Genomic DNA, 19,287 nt, shown 5'->3' with positions numbered 1-19,287 from the left:
CTCATTTTATTTCAACTGGTTTCTGTCTAACTTCTGCTGGTCAGAAAATGGAAGTACACGACTTTTTCTTTGTCACACACGGATACTTAAATGATTGTAAATATTAAATTCCTTCCTGTTTTTTTTTATTTGTCAATCTGTTGTTGCCTCTTAATATAAAAAGAAACTTTTAAAGTGGTAGATTGGTCACTTTATTCTTGATATTTGTTGGCTGCAGATGTTGGACAGAAATCCGTTAGAAAATTAGAAAACCAAATGTAAGTTTCCTGGAAATGTATTAAAGAAATGAGCAGCAACTGCTTACTGGAAAATATCAGAACATTTAATGTTATTAAATCATGTTGGGATTATTTTCAAGTAACATCTGATCCCCAAAACTTTTCAGCACAATTTGACACGAGAATTCTAAGAAAACATGAAACTTTTTGAGGATATTCTCCCTTTTTTTACATATAAATGAAGATTTGTCACTTGAAGGCTTCATTCATTTTATTTCAACGTCCCTTCACATTTTAAGCGGAAGGCACCACATTGTTCGGTGCTACAAACTGCATGGAAATCACATCAGAGTATGTAGGCCCCCCCAACAAAAATGTTTATAAAAGTGCAGAAAAAACTGATATACACATTCACATTAGTCCCTGTAGAAGAATATCAAAACACACATTTTTGTATTTCAACAGTGCAAGTCAAAGACAGTACAGTAACATTTCATGGACGGCGTCTCTCTCTTCGGTCCGCCGCTCGCTCCGTTCCTCTCCATGTGATCCGGCTTCTCTTTAAGTGGCACCTGTCAGCTTCAGCGTCCAGGCCCACTGGCATGGCATCTGGCTGAAGGACAGCTGGGGCAGGAGAACCCGCAGTCCGCTGGGCTTAGCAGGCTCCCACTGCACGGACCCGTGACCGAGGAGCTCCACCTTTTTTAGAACAAAAGCAACACGTGAGGAGGTCTGACATGTTGCAGAGAGAAGGCTGCTCCGTCGAACTTGTTTCCCAGGATTCAGTGACGGGTGGGAGTGAGGGTCGTTTTGTTTTCGGTATTACCGGGGTTAAAAAAAACAAAAGTGTTCATTTTAACCTCGGAATAAAACAGTTTTGACTATTTTCTGACATTCAATTTACTCAACTTCACCTTAACTGAGATAAAATATTATATAAATGGATACTGAAAATAAGTGTTAGTTAAATCCCTGCATGCACCAACAGGTACAGTGAGTTACTCAGCATTAAGAAGCTGCTAACCCAGCATGGAAATATAATTATTGTAAGGACGGTTAAAGAGTTTATGGCCCTTAAACCGTCTCATATGACATGACACTGTCACAGCTAAAAGATATTATACGACCACATTCACTTTGGAACAGTTACTTAAAATAAATGCATGAAGACACTGTTTGCCTTTGTTAAATGACGTAAAGTCTTAGAGTTCAACGAAATCATGTTTCAGAGATTTAAAAAATCCAGACAGGATGAATTTGTCACTAGTTTTTGAACACATAAATAAATATTTCTTATATGGATTCTGTAAATCTGTGTGTGAGACCAAGTGACGCACAAAGCGAGAAATTTGCAGTTGAAAAATAAGTTTGGCAGAGAAACGTCCCTAAACGTCAGCAGTCTAGTTTTACCTGAGTCTGTTTGGGTGTGACCACCGGTTCGTGTAGAATCACAGATCCATTATTGGGCCACGTCAGTAACATGGCGAAGATGCTCTTCTCCTGCGGTCTGAAAGTGTACCTGTTGACGATCAGACACGGTCAGACACCTTCAAGACAAACCACCATCCCTTCACGTTCCGTACAAGGATTCAGGGATTTCTGCATTTAAATATCAAAAACATGATCTACCAGCTGATTCAAACGTGTCGGTCACTGCGAACCAAACGTACGAAGCCCAAACGAGAACCCACCAGACGTCGGGAGTGACGGAGTCGTTCTGCGCCCTCCACGCCGTCGTGTTGTAGATGGCGTCCCCGTTCACCTTCAGCCACTGACCCATCTGCCTCAGACGCTCCTCGAAGATGGGAGAGATCCTGCCGTCGTGTGTCGGACCGATGTTCATCAGCATGTTTCCTCCGCAGGACACGGTCTCCACCAGGGTCTGAAACACACACACACACACACACACATGTTGGAGTGTGTAATCGTTAAAGTGTGTAATCAATACATCATTACAAGTTGATTTCCTGCTGTATGTGAAGTGACCCTGGGCTGGATTTGACAGGAAAGACTTCACAGCTGGAGGGCGCTGTTCCTTCAGAGGAAGACAGAAAAACTTGTCGAGATTTAAACTACTATTTGATCAATTCATTAGTCGACAGACAGAACAATAAATGGGCAATAATATTCACAGCAAATGAATCATTCAGTCAGTTCTTAACCAAAAAATTGACAAGTTCAAGCCTCTCAAATGTGATTGTTGCTGTTTTTTTGTTGTTGTTGTCTGTAGTAAACTGAATATCTTTGGGTGGAGGACAGATGTTCAAACAAATGAAACAATCTAAAAATGGTGACTTGAGCTCCGGAAAGATTTAAGTGTGCATTTTTCCATTATTTTTTGATACTCTGATGAAAAAAGGAGATAAACTTGCAGCACATTTTTTTGCAAAACGATGGCTTTTTCACTCGCTCTGGAGCTTTCGACCGCTTCTCACAGTCTTCATCAGCTGCTGCACGTTTCTAAAGTAAAGACTGAACTGTGAAGCTAAATGTTTAATCGAGCCCTTAAAGTTGGTCTGAATTATAGAAGATTTTCACATGGCAAGTTAGCAAGCTCAGTTTGATGATGAAGACCGTGTGATGAGGACAGCTCCAGGACAACTGAGTAAGTGGACCTTTAATTAGTCTCGTTCTACGACTACATATAAAATACCACGCTGTATGCTGCGTTTTCTCTCATGCACAGTTTGCCTTTTCACATTTTTCTACACCCTAAACCCGGGATGGTAGAAATCTCTTCAGAGGTTATTGTTGATGTTTGACAATTACCATAAATTCACACATTACCACAGTTTTTAATCTAAGTCCTCGATGCATGTAAGCCATTTAATGATGCATAATGCTTTTGTTTTGATGGTAAGATTCATGGACGTTCATCTCTCACCGCCACAAGCTGCTCGGTGGTGAGGTAGTCGCTGAGAGGAGCGTTTCGTCTGTAGCCCCAGGACCTTTTGTCGATGGAAATGCAGCTTTCCCACTTGCGTTTGAGCAGGTGTCCCGGCTGGTAGCGATCGGCACAGGTGTAGTATCCACCGTGGGTGCAGATGGAGCCGTAGCCCCAGCGATCGTTGGTCACCACCGTGTCTCGTACGGGACTGTGAAGGAGAAACAGGTTAACGCCACGCTGGCTGTGACTGATCTAATCAAACACTTGCTGGGTGCAGTTTCACAGTATCACCTGTCGTTATAGAGCCAGGCCAAGAAACCCGTGCTGTTCCAGTACTTGTCAGGAGCGTCTCCGTCCCCGTCGGACCACAGCAGCTCTGGTTCGTACTTGAGGATGAGCTCGTACAGCTCGGGCAGAGTTTTGGTGGTGGGGAAGTAGTTTGTGGTGAAGACGTTGGCAGCGTCCTGTTCAAAGAGCGGGTTGAACCACTCGAAGAGAGAGTGGTACAGCCCTAAACGCAGGTCGCTGTTACCACGGAGGGCAGTCACCACCTCTTCCACCAGATCTCTTCTCGGCCCAACGTCCACCGCGTTCCAGTTCCAGGAGTTTTTGGAGCCCCACATTGTGAAACCTGAAAGACAGAGTGATACAACTGTTCATCTCCTGCCAGTGGCGGTTCTAGACCAGTTTTCATAGGGGGGCCAGGTTGGGGCCGGCTTTTTTGTTAGGGGGCACATACGACCCGGAAAAAAAGGATAAATCCCTCATTCAGACAAAGCAGTGTTTACAATTTCAACAATTTTGATTGGGTAGTAAACTGCTGAGACATTTTATTTCTGCCTTTCCCTTCAGAACAAAATCATTGAAAGAAATCTGTCATTGTATTATTAATGCAGACTCCCTGCCAGGGGGGCCACAGGGGGGTCCAGACTCAGAGTTACGGGGGCACTGGCCCCTGTTGGCCCCTCCTAGAACCACCCCTGTCTCCTGCACAGATGTGTTGCACTTCAACTCCAATTATGTTTGAAAAAAGTATCAAGCTCTACTGTAAATGACCGAGAGACGGGTTGACCCTGCTCTGTACCTTCATGGTGTTTGGTGGTGAGGACGATGTACTTCGCTCCTGACGCGGCGAAGATGTCCGTCCACTCTTTGGCATCGAAGAACTCGGCAGTGAACTGCGGGGCGAAGTCTTGATAGGTGAAGCCCGGAGGATAATTCTTCTGCATGAAGTCGACGTACGGCTTCTGTTTTTGTTTCTGCCAGTACCACCTGGAACAGAAGACAGATAGATAGATAGATAGATAGATAGATAGATAGATAGATAGATAGATAGATAGATAGGCATGTTTTTTGATTAGTCAGTAGTCAGTCACATGTTATAATATCCAAAACATGCTATAATACTTCCTCATTAAAATGAATAGACAGAATTTCCCTGCCTTTAGCTCAACACAGCAGCGTGGTGCAGCCATGCCGTTGATCTCCCAGCATACACTATGTTTTGCATACTTCTTGCCACTTTGCATCCCTTTCTGCCCTCTCCAACTATTCATGCTCTTTTACATTTTTATCTACTCCAGGCCTTTTTTTTTATTTTTTTAGAAGGGTTGAAAAATGTAAAGTGCCAAGGGGACCAGTCGTTTAACTCCTCTAACCTATAAAACAACATTCAAAAACTACTTCTGCCAACTGAAACAGGATCCTTGTGCAAAAGCGCAGGACAGGAACCCCCCAGAATCCGGTCGATGAGGTTCCAGTAGAACAGGTCTGACCAGAAACTCCATTGATGAGTTTTATCCAACTTTTACAGCCAGAAATGCAGCAAGGCGTCGGGATTTCAACGTCCAGCATTCACACTGCAGATCCTGCAGAAACTGCATGACTGTAGTTTGAGTTGACAACACTGAATTTTATAATATAACCCTGTAATAACCCACAAGTTATAGTTTTAAAGTTCAGTCATTTAGTATCCTCAGAGGATGCCACATGATCTTCCATCAGCAGGTGATCAAGATGAACATTTAAGCCTGTAAAATAACAAGACACCTGGGAAAACTCTACGAAACATGAACAATAATGAAGGAAATAAATCAACACTGTATCTTTCTCTATGCCTGTTGTTTCCTGAATACCAGCAGCAGGTGTTATCCTCCTCCCTGCCCCAACTTTGGTCTTTTAAAGTTTAAATCAGGTTGTTATTATGCGTTACTTAGTTGTTACAAATGGAAACAGAACTCACCAGAACCACTCGCTGCCGAAGCTGGGAACAGAGAAGATGCCCCAGTGTATGAAGATGCCAAACTTGGCCTGATCGTACCACTCTGGCAGCGGTCTGGAGTCGATGGATTCCCAGTTTGGCTCGTATTTGCACCTGCTGACGCCGATCAACAGCATCGATAACACGACATACACGGTTAACAAACCCATTTCAAGTCGAACAACCAGTCGAAGTGATACACGGATCCGGAGCACGGGGTGTCTATCACATGATAGAGGGAGAGACAAAGCCACAACAACAGGAACGAGGAAGAGAACTAAACTGTAGTGTGGCACCTTGAAGCGTCGTTACAAACACTGCGGGTATTTGATTTGTTTACCGTCAAGCCGCAGGTGACGTTAAACCGACCAGTTTAGCGGAACCCCGCTTTCCCGGGCAACGCCGCGTTCTACATCTGGCGTTCCTCACAACCACGCATGCGCACTCCGCCTTCCAACCCGGAAGAAGCCAATGTTTTGGTTCCGAGCGCCGTACACATGCATGGCTACGTTGACTGTCATTGTCACATCTCTTCAGGGGATTTTGACAAGGTATGGTCACGATTTAAAGAATAAAAGTGAATGTTTTTATCTTTTAAATGTCTTTTCAGGCGTTAACGTTTCCTTTTTTCCGTTGTCAGGACATAGAGGAGGTGATTGAGAGTTCGAAGAAGGTGAGCCACCTCAGCTAAGTGTCCAGATTTTGTTTACTGAAGTCTGTATTTAATTAATTTCTCTGCTTTATTATTTTTTTTCCCAAGGCTGGGTTGTTGGCGCTGTTAGCTGTGGCCGAGCATGCTGGAGAATTTGACAAGATTATTGAGCTGTCACGGAGGTAAATATTATATTTGAGTGACCTAACTTTAATTTTACACGTCTGTTTGTCTAACGTTTTCACTTTCCCACAGATTTCCAGGTTTTATTTTTCCCTGCCTTGGAGTCCACCCTGTCCAGGAGGTCTCCCCAGAGCAGCAGAGGGGGGCTTCTGTCCAGGTGGAGTCCTTTCTTACTGTGTTTACAGCAGTGGTGTCAACATTAACTCATAAAAAAAACGTAGTCTTTCTCAATTTGGTCATTTTAATGTTGTTATTTCAGTCTCTACTGTGTCTACACACTGTGTATATATACTGTATATGAACTGGGGACTTTGGTTGATGCCTTAGCTTGAATATAAAAGAATGTAGCTCTGTCTCAAGTCATTAATCTATTAGTGCTTTTGGTCCAATTTGAGAAGCATGGAAGCTAAAGGCAGATTCACCAGTCTAGCTTATTCTGTGTGTGTAGCCAGAAATAAAGGACCAGCAGGTCAGGAGATCTAATAAGTATCGGGGACCTAACATGTTTACAGATTTAAAGACAAGTAATTTACTGTCAGTATTTTCTGTGAGAACTCAGGAAGTCGCAGTAGAAACTGTTCCCAGTGGTGTCAGAGTAACAGGGACATTGTTTCCGGACACACTGCTACCAATTTTTTTTTTTTTTTTCAAACACTAATCTTATCTCAGCATTCATGTTAAATGGTGGCAGAAATCTTACAGACAGATGTCTCATCACCTGGACGTTTTCTAGGCATAATAAGAAAATGTTTTGTTATAGTAGTTTGGATGAATTGCTGCAGCGGTCACGTTATAATGAGTGAAAACCTCCTTCTGTCTTCGATGCAGGATCTAGAAGCTGCTCTGCCTATAATAGAGAAATACAAAGACCAGCTTGTGGCCATTGGGGAGGTAATGATCCAATATCTCTGATGTGACTTACCTGAATAGCGCTGTGACATCCTGGATTAACTTGACTTTCTTGTTAACTGAGTCACATAAATAGTACATTTAAAGTTATTTAATAGTTGATTATTTTTTCACGTTTAACAAACAATGAAGTGCTTTATAAACCATTTATCAAACAATTACACTTTTTTTTTTTCTATGCTTGTTGTTCTAGGTTGGTTTGGATTTCACGCCCAGATATGTCCACTGTGACGCCGACAAAGACAGCCAAAGGCAGGTCCTCATTCGTCAGGCCCAGATAGCCAAAGAACTGGATCTCCCTCTGTGAGTCACACTTAAGTAATGTAGATGATATTAAACCTTTATTTAAGATAATATGATTTGTAATCTGAGTGTGTTTGGTATCACTGCCTTACAAATCAAGTTGAATTGATCTGCAGAAACATCGAGTGGAAATGTATATTTATGTTCCAACAAATGACTTCCAGAATACTTTTTTTTATTTTCTAGAAATGTTCATTCACGTTCTGCAGGAAGACCCACCATCCACCTCCTGAAAGAGCAAGGTAACAGCTCAGCTTAATTTATCAATGTGCCTGTTCACAACTGGTAACTTGAATACTTAGCTGCAGTACCTCTGTATCGTCACTAGGTGTCGAGAAGGCCCTGCTTCATGCTTTCGATGGGAAACCGTCCGTTGCCATGGAGGGAGTGAAGGCTGGATATTTCTTTTCCATCCCGCCATCTATAATACGGAGCGAACAGGTGCAGCAGAACACCTGATCGTGTTAAATTCACACTGTATCACAACCCAACCCACCCTCAGCAACACTAAGACACATACAGGTTCTTATTTGTGACAAAAACGTGGACTTTACAGACATACTTGCAAATAGTTAGAATATCTTTGCCCTTTCTATGTGAGTATGTACAGTTCACACGCTATACTACTGACACATGCTCTACAGATATCACTGACATGTTTACTTTGTTTTTATTGGTTGACTTTATCACATTGAATGTTAATGATTAATGATGCTTCTCTTTGTGTATTTTCCACCAAGAAGCAAAAGCTTGTGAAACAGCTGCCGTTAGAGAACATCTGTCTGGAAACAGATTCACCTGCTCTCGGGCCAGAAAAGCAGGTAAAGTATTTTGTTCCCGAAGAAAAACATAGAGGTGTTGAGGATTTTTCCCAGGAGTCAGTTTATGGCTGTGATAACCATTTATTCGTTTTTTGATTTGAAGCAGTAATTTGAGTTGTTTTTGTATATTTTTGTAGAATATTTATATTATCTTGATGGCGTTTCCTTTTTGTGACACACGGTTAAAATCACATCTTATATTTCTCACATAACAATGAAATAACATCTTGTTCAGCCACTCATGTAAGATTCTTCTTGCAGGTGAGAAATGAGCCCAAAAACATCTGTATTTCTGCCGAGTACATCAGTAAAATCAAGGGAGTGTCGCTGCAGACGGTGATGGAGGTGACGACGCAGAACGCTCTCCGACTCTTCCCGAAGCTAAAATCTGCCATCAGACCCTGACAAAGCCCTCAATGTTTACTTCATCGGTCTAGAATATCTTGAATTATACGTCCGTGTAACTTCATGTGGACGTCTGATTGAACCAAGACGCCCCTGAAGTGTGAATAAGTAAGATGAGGAGGTGTAACTGGACTTGAGTGCTGAAAGCTCATTTATTTATCTCCGTTTATTCTTAAATAAAGAAAGATGACTTAACGGTATCACACACACGTTGTATATCTTTCAGGAGGCTGACGCATCCGAAACATCCTACATTACCTAAACGCCTCGTCATGTAACAAAAACAACAGCTGACATCCATCACGGTCACACCTTTAAGCACTTGTGTCATCGTGAAGTGAATGTTTCATTCTCATATTTCCCATCAGTGGATTTAAACATAGCAGTGATATCATTTACTCAGTTCATCCCTCAAACTATTTGTTTCACTGTTGCTGCTCATCATTAAAAAGGTGATTCATTCTCTGGTCATTAGCTGCCACAGCGAAACTTTAATGGCCCTGGATCAGTTCACAGTTCACAGCTGTATGTTGTATTGCTGCCTTCAAGTGCTCTTCATGAGATCCCACCTTTGAGCTCTGAGGTTTAGGATTTGACTTTTCATCCTGCTGTAGAGTACGCCACATTTATATCACTTCTGACAGACTGTACATTTGTTTTAAAAGGTTTAATGTCATTTAATGATCTAAATGCTGATTTACAGCCTTTTCCAACCTGATCATAGTTAACTTCCTTGGTGTTTCCCACCATAAAAGACCCTCTTAACATCTTTATTTAACCTTACTGTGAGTTTTGATTACAACTAAAGTGAACTGAAGTAGACTTGATATAGAAAAAAAAATCATAAGGTTAGTGATAATCATGGGATAGAAAGTCAGTATTATGAGATAAATTTGACTTTTTATTCTCATATTTATATATTTTTTTTATCTGATAATTTTAAGCTTTTAATCCAATAATTGTGAATTTTATGTTATAATGTCAAATCCCTGGATTTCAACTGTTTTTTTCTCTCTATGTCAACTTTTTAAATCTTATGATTTACTTTTGATCTAATAATTATGACTTTAATTTTAACTTTTTATCTTATATTTTTGACATTTTTTTCGTAATTGACACTTTTTATCTCATAATTCTGACTTTTGAACTAATTATTATAACTTTATTTGATAATTTCAACTTTTTACCTCGTTATTATAACCTTGCATCTCACAATTTAAACTCTTTATCTTGTAATTATAACTTTTTTTATCATAATTATGACTTCGTATGGTAATTATTCAAGCTTTTCAAGCTACGTCTTCATATTGTTTTATTCTTGGAATAGTCTTCCATAGATACTCGTTCCTTAAAAAGTCGAGATCTGTGAAGTCTGATACAACGTGAACGCAGCACGTGTGGAGTTCACGGACCGCCCTGCGCGGACACGTCAGCCGCCACAGCCTCACAGCGGAGCGGCGGACTGACAGCGTGTCCGGCCAGTGTGGAGGTTTGTTGACACCCGGAGCAGGCGGTCGATCTTCGCCTCATTGGCCCGTGTTTGTGACACCTCCCCCGGGTCGCCCGCCTCGCCGGCGCCGCGCTGCCTGCTGGAGTCGAGCTCTTCACAAGAAAGTGTGTCAAGTCAAATCAAGGTGAACGGAGGCGCGTGCTGCCGTGCACGATGCGCAGTGTGAGTCGGAGGAGCTGAGAGGACGTCTGCAGTACAGTCGGTGAGTGGAAGTTCAATGTTTGTCACTTTTATTCATGTTTTGTCACTTTAATTCATGTTTTAATTGAGAGTCACATCAGCCACTGAGTCATTGTTCAGTTTCAAATCTGCTCAGTGCTCATTCTGCTCTCCTCTCACACAGACAGACAAGTTAATTATGCATTTTTTTTTTTTTTTTTTATCAGTAGGCCTATTTGTTTAGGTTGTGTTGCTGTGCACATGGACTCTTTATCCCACAAGCATGGCAGCATAATCCTAGATCAGCTTCACCTCCTCCATCACAGCTCGCAGCCTTAAAGCGGCCTGTTGTCTCTGCTCCTGCAGGTCTTTTGAACATCAACAACCATGACAGGTGACACGGTGGTGTGGAGGGGTCTGACCTGGGTGAAGCAGGCGGCCAGCAGAGCTCCGCCGGGTGCCCTGCAGTGCACCGGGAACCACAGGCTGGTCAACTTCCATCACGCTGCAGGATCAGCCAGGGTGAGCAAGCCGGCTGTGGTTTGAGCCGGATAGAGTTTCACAAACATGCAACCCAAATACTTTCTGTGTCTGTTTCTGCCACCATCACCACAACAATAGTGACCGGGGTGCAGGGACACAGGGGAGGGGATAGAACTACTGACGACTTAACAAGTGGCAAGAAACGCCTCGATCTTTTATTTCTTTTTAAAACTACACTTTATACACTGACGGGAAGTTAGTCTTCTAAAACAACCTTTAGGTCAGCGGTTCTCCACCTTGTTCACTTCTGAAAAGCTCAGACTTAAATGCACAATATGTCATTTCTGAGGAGAAGGATGGAGCCAGACCTTCTGGAGGAATAAACACCCAGAGTCCAGAACTGTTTACAGGCAGGAGGGGAGCCCAGAGAATATGTTTTAACCTAAACCGTAGCAGCAGTTTGTGGAGATGACCTCTTTTGTTGGGTGTGTATGTTGACCGCCGACCGGAGATGGAGGGGAAATGTACTTTCAGGCGACTAAAGGAACCACTAGCTGCATCCAAGTCCCACACGCCGGACCTTTAAAGCAAAACGGATTAAAGATTGTGGAGCAGAGTAATTATTTTCCAGTCACCTTCTCGAGGTGAGATAATCCCCTCTTCTCCAACTAGAACCACAAAGTCTTTAAAACAAAAGCTATTCTATTGCTTCCCTGCCAAGACTCTGACGAGGCGATCGATAACTCTCTCACAGCTTGAAACGAGCTGCAGCCAGCAGCTTATCTTAGCATAAAGACCGGAAACAACTGGCCTGGATGTGTGCAAGAGTCACAGAATCCTTCTACCAGCAGCGTTTTAGTTTTTGATCAAACAAAGCTGATACAACATGTTAATCAGTGATCTCTGAAGGTGCCTGTAGGTGGATTTTGTTGCCTCTTATCAGAGCGTGCAAGCTGTTTCTTTTATTTCCAGTGTGTTGTTAAGCTAAGCTAACCGACAGACATGAAAGTGGTATTAATCGACTCATCTACCTCTGTGCTAGAGCACCAATAAACATGTTTCTTGTAGTGTTGAACTACTCCTTTAACACCCACTCATTAATCACGTCTTGTCTTCCAGGAGACGTTCAGCAAATGGCAACAAGTCCACCGAGTCACAGCGGCTCAGGTTCACAGGTACTCGACGATGGGAGCTTGTTTCAGCGGCTGCTTCTTTGGAAGTGTGAACGGCGGACAGGGAACCTGCAGCGGAAGAACCGGCTCCAGGAAGGTCCACGGGGACTGGACGAGCCAGCTGTTCTCCGGACACACCAGGTTGTTCAACCAGGACAACTCGTCCACAGTGGGGCGGCTGACGTCGCCGGACGTGGATAAAGCAGAAAACGGCAAGAAAACAGACGTGAAGAAACACAAACAAGTGGTAAACACTACAACACCGTTTTCATTTATTAAGAGATCAGTATTTCAGTTTGATTTGTCCTCAACGTCGAGTTCTCGTCCTGTTTTCCAGCTCAGTGAAAGAGCCAGAGAGAGGAAGGTGCCCGTCACCCGGATAGGAAGGCTGGTGAACTTTGGAGGTGGGTGTATTTGGTCGTGTGAGAGAAAAGCCAAAGAAAAGTGACGAGAGTTTTTAACATCCTCAGGACCATAAAGATCCCAGTTAGAATCCTCAGAGCAGAAAAAAGGTTTATGTTTAAAACTTGGTGGAGGCAAAAGTGTAAAAATGAGAAGAAACATTCGACATGTTGATTTTCATGAACCGCTCGACGTGAAGGATGTTTAATGGTTATATATTATTTTTAGAATTCAACTTCAAGTTTTTTCTTAAATCTCAAAGCTTTCCTGTGGATTGATCTTATCAACAAACAAAAGTTGTGTTTATATCCAGTGCTGCTTTAGTATCAACGTGCAAAGTTAGAAATCTTAAACACCGTAATTCTCCTCTGATGAAGGATGATTCAAAACACACACGGCACTCACAGATTTATCATCTTCTAACATAAATAACATAAAACACTGGCAGAGCAGATTGTTTTGAGAAACAGAAACAGACTGTCTCACTAAAGACACCAGCCTCCATTTGGAAAAATCATAATTTTATATTAAACAACACATTTCTGTGTGTGAAGCGTTGAAGCGATCAGTGGATTGGTCAGTAGATTGAAAGTGTTTAAATTTAAATGATTTATACTTTAAGTTATTTCTTAAGCAAAAAAAGTAGTCGTGTGATTATTTAAAAAACAAATACAATTAAATAAATTATTAATTAAGAAATATAAAGTGAAATCCTTACTTTACTTATCTTTGCTACTTATTTATTTATTTATTTATAACTGTACACATGAAATGAGCCAGAAACTGAATTTGGAGCACTTGTGCAAACATGCTGCTGGCTCTTCCTCCGGAGCTGCAAAGGCTCATGGGAGACTAACGAGTCGCTCTGCAGGATTTTGTGTTTCCAGCTTTTAAAAATAGAATTGCTGTTTATTTATTTGCTTTTGATCATTGAAGTGTAATCTTGGATTTAGTCAAGTGGTTCTGGGTTGGCGACCTCGGTCAGCAGTCTGCAGACCTCAGGTCAGCCTGTGGGAACTGCTGACGTGCTCCTTCCCAGCGCTGGAATGACGGAGTATCAGTGGCTGAGAAAATGTTTCAGGGACACGCAGAGTCGTGCCTGACAGTCCAGCGGATATCAAACCTGTCGTCGACTATCAGCCTTCTCCTCACCAAAGGGCAGCACACGCACAGTTTCCTTCTTGGCCTTAATTTACCCCTGAACTCTCAGCGGCTCCCATTAGACCCGCCTTCAGTTACTGATTACTGTTATCACGTCCTTTTTTTTTTTGTGTCGCTGCTGTTATCAAATGCACAGAAGGGCACTGCGAGGGTAAACACTGTCGACACTCATAGACAAAACATGCCTGTGAATTGAAAGGAAGTTTATGAATCGTGTTTGTATTCGTCGGTCTCTGCAGGTCTGGCCGTCGGCCTCGGCCTCGGGGCGATCGCCGAGGTGGCAAAGAAGAGTTTGAAACCTCAACAACAAGGTGACGACAGGAGCATCAGTGTTTTTAGTGATGGGCCGCCTGGGGGAGTTTTAATTCAGTGTCACCTGTACTGAATACTGTGTGTGTGTGTGTGTTTCTCAGGCGATAAGAAGTCCATCCTGGACTCGAGTGCCTTCCTCTCCGAAGCCAACGCTGAGAGAATCGTCCGGACTCTCTGCAAAGTCCGAGGCGCCGCTCTCAAGCTGGGGCAGATGCTCAGTATCCAAGGTGAAGTATCATCAGAACGCGTCCTCGGATGCATCGCAGTTATCGCACGAGGACACGAGGACCTCACGCGCACGGCTCAGACATGTCACCGACAGTAAATCCACATTCACAGACCGTTCGACCGCCGCCCGCTGCCTCACAACAAGACTTCATCCTGTTTCTGGCAAACAGAAATGTCATCTCCTGAAATAAACCGCCGGGCCAGCTGAACACAATAAGTGCCATTCCAGCGGAGCCATTGTAGGCGGCCGAGGCTAAACTGACACTGTGGTGTTGTTGACTTTAAAGACACACTTACTGTAACGTGTTGTTATGCTCTGAGGTGTCCACGGCCCCGGTTTGTCCTCTCGCGAATTATCATGACTGTCGAGTCACAGAGTTTGTTTCTCTGGAGGATAAAAACGCTGGAGATCTTTCAAAAAACCTGTAAGGTTGTTCAGGGATTTCGAATTAGAGCTGCGTGATTTAGCTATTTTACAAAACGATTAATTGGTTTGAGTCATTTTTAAAGAGGAAAAAGTCAAAATTATCAGATTTATGCGCCTTCAATGTGAATATTTTCCAGTTTCTTTCCTCCTCTCTGACAGTAAGTGTCTTTGGGTTGTGGACAAAACAAGAGAGATCATCGTTTTGGGCTATTTTTGATCAGCTGATCCCTTAATCAACAGATTAAACGACGTTAAGTTAATTAAACGTTGCAACCCGGTTACAGATTGTTACCTTTATCTCTGTTGTCCCTCTGAGACCTGGAACAATTGTTTGAGACCTTCAGAGGAACTGAACTCGTCTTGTTATATTTATTTATTATTTTATTACCTTTGTCGTGGACTATGATCCGTGTTTGTTTTCATCACTTGTTTAACGTCGCGGTGTCGTTTTTGTTTTATGTGAGCTCACCAAAACAAAATTCCTGTCAGCTGTTTTAATGCGAGTAAAGTAATGAACTGAATATTTTTGGGCTAAATTAGACATTTTCATAGTTTTTTTTTTTATCGTCCAAACTATTAACTTCAAAAGTTTGTCCTTGCACTGATGATCGTTGATGTAATTGAAAGTTGACCATATTTTTTGCAGCTCCATCCACAAAATTAGCAAATTAGCACCCAGCAAGATGCATTTTTCAGAAGAACAGCTGCGGACCTCTGACTGAGATTTAATTACTATTAGGCACAAACTGATCGTCCTCAGTGTTTTCATCCCAGTTGATCATTTTCACTCCTCTTGTCTCCGTTGTGTCTCCTCTCCTCTCAGACGACGCCTTCATCAACCCTCAGTTGGCCAAAATCTTCGAGCGTGTTCGTCAGAGTGCAGACTTCATGCCCTCTAAGCAGATGATGGTACAGTATTTATAGAGAGAGAGCTGCAGTAAACAACACAAACTCTGTAGACTGACGTCACAGGCGAGACACTTCCTCTCCTCTCTCCGCAGAAAGCCATCAGCAGCGACCTCGGCCCGAACTGGAGAGACCAGCTGGAGTACTTTGAGGAGAAGCCGTTTGCAGCGGCGTCCATCGGTCAGGTGCATTTAGCCCGACTGAAGGACGGCAGAGAGGTCGCCATGAAGATTCAGGTGAGGCCAGCAGTTAAAACACAGGAGTGAACTGTGATGGAATACAGAGATCTCACCATCACATCTGTTCCTTCAGTACCCCGGAGTGGCCAAGAGTATCGACAGTGACGTGAATAACATCATGACCGCTCTGAGTTTAAGCAACGCGCTGCCTGAAGGTAACACTGTTGAGTCTTTATCTTCTTCATGATAACAGCAGCCGTTGTGTGACGTCTGTGACTCTGCTACAGTCAACAGACGGACCGACGCAAGCGGCCTGAATGTCGTAATTTTCAGCTGTTTTAACATTTCTTGTCTTCTGCAGGTCTGTTTCCTGAACACCTCATCGAGGTCATGAGCCGCGAGCTGGCGCTGGAGTGTGATTACATACGAGAGGCCAGATGTGCCAAAAAGTTCCAGTAAGTGTTCTGACGTACTGATGCCACGCAGACTGAAGAGAGCCAGAAGTTTTAGTCGTAGTTTTTCACATACAAGGAATTTATATTGGTGTTTTGTTGTGTAACATAGTGAAATAAAATAAGAATGAAAAGTTGAAGATCAAGCAGAAAAAAGAAAGAAAAAAGAAAAAGCTGCACAAAATGTGCAAAACTTAACAGTGTGACTTATAATGAAACTGTGCAACGTGCCAGATGGTAAACCAGGAGATGTGAATTAAAGGATGAATTCACCCAAAAATGCAAACGCAGTAATTTTCCACTCACTCTCTGATGGAAAGTCGGTGAAGTTTTGTAGTTCGCCTCACAGCAAAACAGAATTTTTCTAAACAACTGAAGTAGATGAGGACTTGTTTTAAAATGTTACAAAACAACAGAAAACAACGTTAAAATGGCTCCGAGTGAAGAGCCGTGCAGCCTTGAGATCCAAAATTGACATGATGTTATTTACACCCTTTATAGGTGGTCGAGCTCTCGCACCCACATCACACAGAGGGTGTGTGCTAACGCGTTTAGCTTAGCAGCTACAGAGACGAGCGAATTATTTTTATATTTTATTTCAGTTGTTTTTTCCATTTTGAAACAAGTCTCCATCTACTTCAGTTGTTTTTAGGAGAATCCTGCAACACTTTTTTTTGCTGTAAAGCTCCAGAAATGTTTTTGGACGATGAAACTCTTTCCATCATGACAAGAGTGAGTAAGGGTCGTTAACGACTGAATTTGCATTTTAGCGTCTACTTATCCTTTAACGTGACGCACGATGAGTCAGCCGACATTCTGACTACCGTCTTTAACGTTTTTCATCGTTTCTGCGCGTCAGAGTGCTGCTGAAGGATCACCCGTTCTTCTATGTGCCCGATGTGATCGACGAGCTGAGCAGCCAGCACGTCCTCACCACAGCGCTGGTGCCCGGTTTCCCTCTGGACCAGGCCACCGACCTCTCCCAGGAGCTCAGGAATGAGGTACGACCGCCGTGAACTCCAACACAGCTTACAGTACAATTTACACCTGCGCACTGCCAAGACTTCAGAGGCCTAATGCAGGTTTATGCCACCTTTTTAAAAAACCCCTGAGTCATATTCCCCTTCATTGTAATTCAAGGAGATTTTTCCACAAACTTGGCTCTTGTTCTTGCCGACAGATCTGCGAGCAGATCTTGAGGTTGTGCTTGAGGGAGCTTTTTGAGTTCAGATACATGCAGACGGATCCAAACTGGTCCAACTTCTTCTTCGACCCGCAAGCTCACAAGGTCAGTTTCGTCCCCGTCACACTGTCGGTGCGTGATTATTTTGTGCGCCCCCCTTTTTTTTTTCTCTACAGTCTGTTTCTGTGTTTCACGTCTTCAGGTGGCGCTGTTGGATTTCGGAGCTACGCGAGGATTCGATAAGAGTTTCACCGACACCTACATCGAGGTGAGAAACACTGCAGCAGAAACATAAAGCGAAACACTGTCAGTTACAATCATTTTACACTTTATTGTGGTATTATGACACAAGATACACAAATGATTCCAGTTTTACAAGAACATTTCCCTTTAATTAACATTTTTTTTTAATCTTTTTATATGACAAAACAAGCGCACTCAAACACTTTTATACAGATTCAGGCAATTGTTTTGGACGTCGGTGGCTTAAAATGACTCAAATCCTTGATAAAGACCTATAATGTGCTTTGCTTTCATGCCGGCAAACATTTCATTAGATTAGAATTGATTTGTTTTTTGTTTTTTTATTAATTTCATCAGATAATTAATGCGGCTGCCAATCAGGACAGAGAAGGCGTCCTGCAGAGATCCAGAGACATGAAGTTCCTCACAGGCTACGAGTCAAAGGTGAGAACATCTTCACTTCGAACCACAACAGAGTGTAATCGCACCGTTACTTTAAAAACTTGAGTTTGTATTATTATCTCATTAATACTGTAATTATTAAAATGCTGAGTTTAAATTTCTCCTCCAAAGCTCAACAGTGGGCCTTAAATTACACAAAGGATGAACTGATTTGAACAATTAATGAAACTCCTTCGCAGACATCGACCTCTGCTGGTGACCAGGAGGAATTACATCAACTGTTCCTCCCTTTCTGTCATCCTGCGTTACAAACCATGAACTCGGCAAAGAAATACAAGGAGAATGTTAGCTGAAAATAACAAGTAGATGTTGGGAGGTTTGAGTGTAAATTTCTTAAATTACTAAAAAGGTAAAAGTATATTGATTTAAATGAGGTGCTGTATTTTTGTTCAAGGAGTCGGTTACACAAAAATTTAATCAGAAACCAGAAAATGTAGAAAGAGCTGGTCGGTACAGAGCGCCTGTGAAGAAGACATTGAGACAAAGAGACATTGTCCTTTTTACTCGGCTACTTTCACATGGTTAAAATGCAACAAACAAAACATGTAGTAAGCACACAAGATATGACGCTTTGTACAAATAAAATCACCAACAGTAATACTTGTCGACTAACTTCTGTGTTCCTGTGACAAGGCGATGGAGAACGCCCACGTGGACGCGGTGATGATCCTCGGGGAGGCCTTCTCCTCCTCCGAGCCGTTTGACTTCGGCACCCAGAGCACCACGGAGCGGATCCACAGCCTCATCCCCGTGATGCTGAGAGAGCGACTCACGCCGCCTCCCGAGGAGACGTACTCCCTCCACCGCAAGATGGGCGGCTCCTTCCTCATCTGCTCCAAACTCAAAGCTAAAGTAGCCTGTACGAACATGTTCCAGGACGCCTACAGCAACTACTGGAGGGACGGACGGCCTGAATCGACACACTGAAGCTCAAGTTTTTTTTCCGGTTAAAAATCAGGGTTTTCTCGCCTTGTTTTGTGGTATGTTGAACGATGTAACTCTCACATTCTTACCGATGAAGATGTTTCTGTGCAGCCCGGGTCAGATAGTGCCCACATGTTACATAACTGTGAACAGTGTCATATCTGTGTGCTTCCTGTTCCATCTCAATCAGGACTCCATCCAGACGAACATGAACAAAGTTGATGTGTGAAGATTATTTGTATGTATTGTTTCGATGAATTAGTTGTGCGGATTGTACAACCTAATAATAATAACAATAATAATATCAATAATAATAATAATTACGTGTCTCTATGGTTCGAGGAACTGTTTTCCGTCTGACCAGGATCTGTCAGTTGAAATAAACTGTTGTTGCAACTGATTTGTACATTCCTGAGAATGCAGTTTATTATTTTAAAGCCCCGAAA

General features: G+C 42.7%; 3 protein-coding genes across 4 annotated transcripts; 2 read left to right on the top strand and 1 right to left on the bottom strand.

The window, feature by feature from the left end:
* Positions 1–300: 300 nt before the first annotated feature.
* On the bottom strand, positions 301–5,701 carry fuca2 (alpha-L-fucosidase 2). Its single transcript, XM_030392163.1, has 7 exons — positions 5,348–5,701; positions 4,190–4,377; positions 3,397–3,736; positions 3,103–3,313; positions 1,910–2,100; positions 1,629–1,737; positions 301–917 (listed from the first exon to the last, which is right to left on the bottom strand). Exons 1-7 carry the CDS (start codon positions 5,533–5,535, stop codon positions 780–782), a joined length of 1,365 nt encoding a protein of 454 aa, XP_030248023.1. The 5' UTR covers positions 5,536–5,701; the 3' UTR covers positions 301–779.
* Positions 5,702–5,764: 63 nt separating this feature from the next.
* LOC115566329 (putative deoxyribonuclease TATDN3) lies at positions 5,765–8,843 on the top strand. 2 transcript variants are annotated; one of them, XM_030392165.1, is made up of 10 exons: positions 5,765–5,916; positions 6,006–6,038; positions 6,126–6,199; positions 6,273–6,357; positions 7,029–7,091; positions 7,303–7,412; positions 7,599–7,654; positions 7,741–7,853; positions 8,156–8,233; positions 8,495–8,843. In XM_030392165.1, exons 1-10 carry the CDS (start codon positions 5,803–5,805, stop codon positions 8,636–8,638), a joined length of 870 nt encoding a protein of 289 aa, XP_030248025.1. In that variant the 5' UTR covers positions 5,765–5,802; the 3' UTR covers positions 8,639–8,843. The 2 variants fall into 2 exon arrangements, with proteins under 2 accessions (XP_030248025.1, XP_030248024.1); XM_030392164.1 differs by having other exon boundaries at positions 8,153–8,233.
* A 1,227-nt stretch (positions 8,844–10,070) lies between these two features.
* Positions 10,071–19,241, top strand: coq8ab (coenzyme Q8A, genome duplicate b). The gene is made up of 15 exons (XM_030392283.1): positions 10,071–10,350; positions 10,674–10,829; positions 11,910–12,209; positions 12,300–12,366; positions 13,765–13,836; positions 13,939–14,064; positions 15,316–15,401; positions 15,494–15,634; positions 15,711–15,792; positions 15,939–16,032; positions 16,889–17,030; positions 17,210–17,317; positions 17,415–17,480; positions 17,813–17,899; positions 18,551–19,241. Exons 2-15 carry the CDS (start codon positions 10,695–10,697, stop codon positions 18,842–18,844), a joined length of 1,800 nt encoding a protein of 599 aa, XP_030248143.1. The 5' UTR covers positions 10,071–10,350; positions 10,674–10,694; the 3' UTR covers positions 18,845–19,241.
* The last annotated feature ends 46 nt before the right edge of the window (positions 19,242–19,287 follow it).

This window comes from Sparus aurata, chromosome 16, assembly GCF_900880675.1.
Source record: "Sparus aurata chromosome 16, fSpaAur1.1, whole genome shotgun sequence".
NCBI classification, from domain to species: Eukaryota; Metazoa; Chordata; class Actinopteri; order Spariformes; family Sparidae; genus Sparus; species Sparus aurata.
The sequence above is the reverse complement of the archived record's forward strand: the minus strand, read 5'-3'. Positions and strand labels throughout refer to the sequence as shown.

What these genes read in the sequence shown, in the direction of transcription:
- fuca2 (XM_030392163.1), bottom strand. Translation starts at nt 5,535, where the DNA reads ATGGGTTTGTTAACCGTGTATGTCGTGTTATCGATGCTGTTGATCGGC. An exon ending in CCACCGAGCAGCTTGTGGCG is followed by an intron (nt 2,101 to 3,102) that starts GTGAGAGATGAA and finishes TGTGTGTTTCAG; the next exon opens with ACCCTGGTGGAGACCGTGTC. An exon ending in TCACACCCAAACAGACTCAG is followed by an intron (nt 918 to 1,628) that starts GTAAAACTAGAC and finishes GTTCTAAAAAAG; the next exon opens with GTGGAGCTCCTCGGTCACGG.
- LOC115566329 (XM_030392164.1), top strand. Translation starts at nt 5,803, where the DNA reads ATGCGCACTCCGCCTTCCAACCCGGAAGAAGCCAATGTTTTGGTTCCG. An exon ending in AGCTTGTGGCCATTGGGGAG is followed by an intron (nt 7,092 to 7,302) that starts GTAATGATCCAA and finishes TTGTTGTTCTAG; the next exon opens with GTTGGTTTGGATTTCACGCC. An exon ending in CTCTCGGGCCAGAAAAGCAG is followed by an intron (nt 8,234 to 8,494) that starts GTAAAGTATTTT and finishes TTCTTCTTGCAG; the next exon opens with GTGAGAAATGAGCCCAAAAA.
- coq8ab (XM_030392283.1), top strand. Translation starts at nt 10,695, where the DNA reads ATGACAGGTGACACGGTGGTGTGGAGGGGTCTGACCTGGGTGAAGCAG. An exon ending in TTTGAAACCTCAACAACAAG is followed by an intron (nt 13,837 to 13,938) that starts GTGACGACAGGA and finishes TGTGTTTCTCAG; the next exon opens with GCGATAAGAAGTCCATCCTG. An exon ending in TCACCGACACCTACATCGAG is followed by an intron (nt 17,481 to 17,812) that starts GTGAGAAACACT and finishes TAATTTCATCAG; the next exon opens with ATAATTAATGCGGCTGCCAA.